Here is a 4,296-nt window from a genome sequence, read left to right on the forward strand (position 1 = left end):
CATGTACATAGTAAGGCTTTTGAAATTTCATGACTTGTGAGGTTATAAATGGACACATGCATAAAGTGACACTCAATAACAACTTTTCCTAGGGTGGCCAAGTTTTCTCTCATTTCTAGCCACCACGATGATCATTTAGATAGCTAATGATTTGGTAATTTGATTGGGCCCTATGGTGCCCAAATCCTGTAGATTTCATGAGGATTTCACATGTCGCCCAAATATGATGCCTATAAAACTCCATCCAAAACATCTAGTCCAATGCTTCTAGTAATGTTTTTTTCTTGAATTTTCCACTCCAAATTTTACTTTTTGCACGTGACTTCATTTGGTTGTAGTTAAAGTCAAGAAATGTTATAGTTTTGTACGCTTTTACTCCCACGAAAACAAGTTGTAAAAGGTAGTACTTGGTGGTGGACATGCACGTGTGTACATGAGTGTTGTCACCATCTTTTGTTGATCTCAAAACCTCATGGATATTGTGAATGATTGTAGAAAATGATAAAAGGATGCATAATGAAGAGATGGACATCCTTGGAAGGATGTTGTTGTAGAAAATGATAAAAGGATGCATAATGAGGAGGTGGAGGAGAAAAAGTGGTGTTGAAATTCAATGAGGGAAGGCTATCACTTGAGAGGTAGATATTGGATATGCTTTAAGAAGTCAAAAGAAGGTGGTTTGAACTTTGAATGGATAAAGAAAGACGTGGAAAATGACTGGTGTCTCTCACTCTCAATATTCCAGTTTGTAGGGTCCTAGAAGAAAATGGTGGGGTAAACAAAAAGAGAGTGCTTGACTTTGACTAGGTGAGAGGGAGGAGCTTAAAAAGCCTTAAAAACAGAAGAGAAGAGGTTGTACTCAGCTTTATTTCTATAAATATAATATAATATAACATATATATATATATATATATATATTCTCCCCAAAAAATTTTATTAATAAAGGAATGAATAATCACCTTTCTAAGTCTATTTTACAATAATTAACTCACAAATAGCATAGTCTATCTCTAAAATAATTGTGATGGGGAATATATATATATATATATATATTCCCCCCAAAAAAATTTATTAATAAAATAATGCAAAATCACCTTTCTAAGTCTATTTTGCAATATTTAACTCACAATTAGCATAGTCTATCTCTAAAACTAACATGTAAATAGCACACAATTGGAGAGATTAAATAATGATGCAAAGTTAGCATAGCCTATTTCTTGTACTATAGTCTAGTAGGTATACATTGAATAATACAAGTGTAGTTTTTAGTAAAGTCTCTCTTTGATAGTATACATGCACACGTCCACGTTTTGGATCATGACAAAAAAAACAAGTGCCATGTTTTTCTCTAATCTAAGCATCACATTAAATGAAGATCATTCTCCCCCACTGCCCACCTTATACCTTATATTGCGTCTTCAAATGCTCCACAATAATGAGTCTGCATATAATCAACCTTTACTTTTACTATAGTTCCTTAAGTCTTACTTAATACTAATCTTAGTATTAAGTCTTACTTAACACTAATCTTAGTGTGCTAAATAAGCACTAATTTTGCTTTTTACCAAGATCTCATTGACTTGGTCACAATTGTCTTTTCAATCATTTGAATAAGCTTCCAAAAAAATTAATTAAAGTTCCATAACTATTAATAATTCTTTGTTGCCAATTTGACTTGTCACATCATTCAAATCCCAGATAAGCCTTGGTTTATTACTGTCACATTGAGGGTCCCGTTGATGGGTCCTCAATTTATTTGACAAAATGAGCTTGATTTATAGGTAGACTAAGGTATATAGCTCCCAATCACAAATTGGCCCAGTTTGCATTTTGTATGCTTCGATTCACAATCCACGGTTGATTGATTATTGGGCATCCAATTTATTATCCATAGACTAAGGTTTGCTTATTCTTAGATTAGGGTTTGTTTATCAAAATTATGCATGGTATTGATCCATCCAATGCTCCTAATGATTTCTTGTGCCCCATCTCCCTGGACCTCATGGTGGATCCTGTTATTCTTCATACTGGGCAGACCTATGACAGAAAAAGCATACAAAGATGGCTGGATACAGGGCACATGACTTGCCCAATTACAATGCAAAGGCTCTCTGATCTCTCATTAACTCCTAATCACATGCTTAGGCGCTTAATAGGAGAATGGTTAGAGCAAAACAGGCTTGAACAGGAGAAGCAAGATGAAGAAGTACTAGAAGGGCTGGTGAATGCCTTTCAACAATCTAGCATTCTTGAGAGTGTTGATAAATTAAAAGAGGTAAGGGTCATTTTGGGCAATAGTGAGCTCCTAATTAAGAGAAGAAGTATGGTGCCTGAAGCAGGGTGGTGTGCTTTATTAGTGTCTGTGTTAAAGAAACCTGATGTTAATGAGGAGATCAACTTGGAGATAATCTCGATTTTGGTGCAATTAAGGTTGGATTTAAGAGCAAAGAAGGATTTGGGAGAGGCAATCTGTGTATGCAGGCTGCTTGATTTTCTTCACCATGGGCAGATGGAAGCAAGAAGAAATGCAGCAAAGCTGTTGGCTTCTTTGGATGCAAGTGGGTTAATTATGAGATTTGAATCCAGGGTGGAGTCAGGAGTGAAGTGTTTGCTACGGGAGAGAGCTACAATGGGTGAAGGGTTGATTTTACTGAAGGAAATGGTGATCAATTCTTCTGATAATAAGGATTTGGAGAGATGGGTTATTGAGAAAGGCTTTGTTTCAGCTATGGCGGACCTTCTGCCAAGCTTTAACACAGAGTGCTGCGAGATCGCCCTGGAAATCATGTACAAGATCTGCTCTAATGGCGGCGAAGAAGGCATTGAACACACTCTCATGATAACCACGCCCACCATCGTCGCTAAACTGACTGCAGTTTTGATGAAATCCTCCGAGAAATGCACGTTATATGCAGTGTTTATATTGCTGGCCTTGTTCAAGCTTAATTATCAACAAAATAAGGATAATCACGATCATAATTGTGGAAATGATCAGGTTGATTATGATCCTAAACACGGTGGTAATGACACTGTGATTATGCTGGGGGGTGCGCATGATTTAGGTTCTGTGATTAGGAAACTGCTGCTCGTGTTGCAGAGCGATTATACCCCTGAAGTGAAGAAGCGCTGCGCAGAGCTTCTCAAGCTTCTAGACCACCAAGCTCGCCAAGCTGGCCCCTTGCAGGCCAGCTTCACTGTAAGCTGCGAAAACTCCTCCACTAATCACAATTAGTCCCATGTGTAATTACTTGCCCTTTTATTATCATGAATATTGAAAATCGATCCGTTCCATTACATATATTTTAACAAATTCACTTCTCAATGCTAAATTAAGGCTTGGTACTGTGAAGGCGCTTGACTTCTTGTTAATAGTTGCAAAAAAGAGTTAGCATACAAATACAATACTAGTTTACCATATGTCAGCATGCTCATGACCTAATGCATTGATCTCCATGCACTAGGTCATGAAGATCAATTTCCTAAACATTCCTCATGTTGCTAATCTTGAATAAGCATATTAATTAAATACTATGACCAATTCAAAATACTTGTTTATTGTTCCCCCCCCCCCCCCCAAGTGAGTTTTGAGTAAATTTCGTCTAGTAACGCACACACGTTAAATAAAGAGTATTACTAATTCAAACTATTTGTTTCATATTTTTTTTAAATAAATCATGGCATGCGCGCGTGCGCAGAGAGAGAGAGAGAGAGAGAGAGAGAGAGAGAGAGAGAGTTACTTTGTGTTTATTTGATACATGCATGTTACAAATCAACTCCATGAACTTTGTAATAAAATAAGACTTATCTCATTGAACCATTTCTTTTGAGTTTCTTTATGATATTCAATGTCAAGAGGGCAATAATCGAATCTTAAGATCTTTACAATATTTTAAAAAACGTGCATAACATGGTGAGGCCAAAAGTAACCTAATTATGGTTGTAAAAGTGCATAGCATGGTGAGACAAAAGTAACCTAATTATGGTTGTAAAAGTGCATAGCATGGTGAGACAAAAGTAACCTAATTATGGTTGTAACATATTCTTCTGTTTTAAGATTACTATTTTTCATGAGTTCACTAATGAGAACAACTTTCTATCATTATCCTTTGGATCTCATAATGGGCAAAAGTTGGTTGCAACTTTGCTTTCTATTATCCCCAAACAAAAGTGGGTGTAAAGGGGAAGAGCATGATTTCTAAGGCTAGCTATTATAGGTTCCCCAAGATATACTCCACACAGATACTCTAGGAATACACAAACATAGCCTTTTGGTAAAGCATGTATCTAGGTGAAGTA

At 36.5% G+C, this 4,296-nt stretch overlaps 1 protein-coding gene across 1 annotated transcript; it reads left to right on the forward strand.

The window, feature by feature from the left end:
- The first annotated feature begins 2,002 nt into the window (after positions 1 to 2,002).
- Positions 2,003 to 3,232, forward strand: LOC147606933 (U-box domain-containing protein 31-like). Its single transcript, XM_086791464.1, has one exon. The coding sequence runs from the start codon at positions 2,003 to 2,005 to the stop codon at positions 3,230 to 3,232; it is 1,230 nt and encodes a 409-aa protein (XP_086647590.1).
- The last annotated feature ends 1,064 nt before the right edge of the window (positions 3,233 to 4,296 follow it).

This window comes from Cibotium barometz, chromosome 56 (genome assembly GCF_041138505.1).
Source record: "Cibotium barometz isolate CiBa-2024 chromosome 56, ASM4113850v1, whole genome shotgun sequence".
NCBI lineage: Eukaryota > Viridiplantae > Streptophyta > Polypodiopsida > Cyatheales > Cibotiaceae > Cibotium > Cibotium barometz.

What these genes read in the sequence shown, in the direction of transcription:
- LOC147606933 (XM_086791464.1), top strand. Translation starts at nt 2,003, where the DNA reads ATGGTGGATCCTGTTATTCTTCATACTGGGCAGACCTATGACAGAAAA.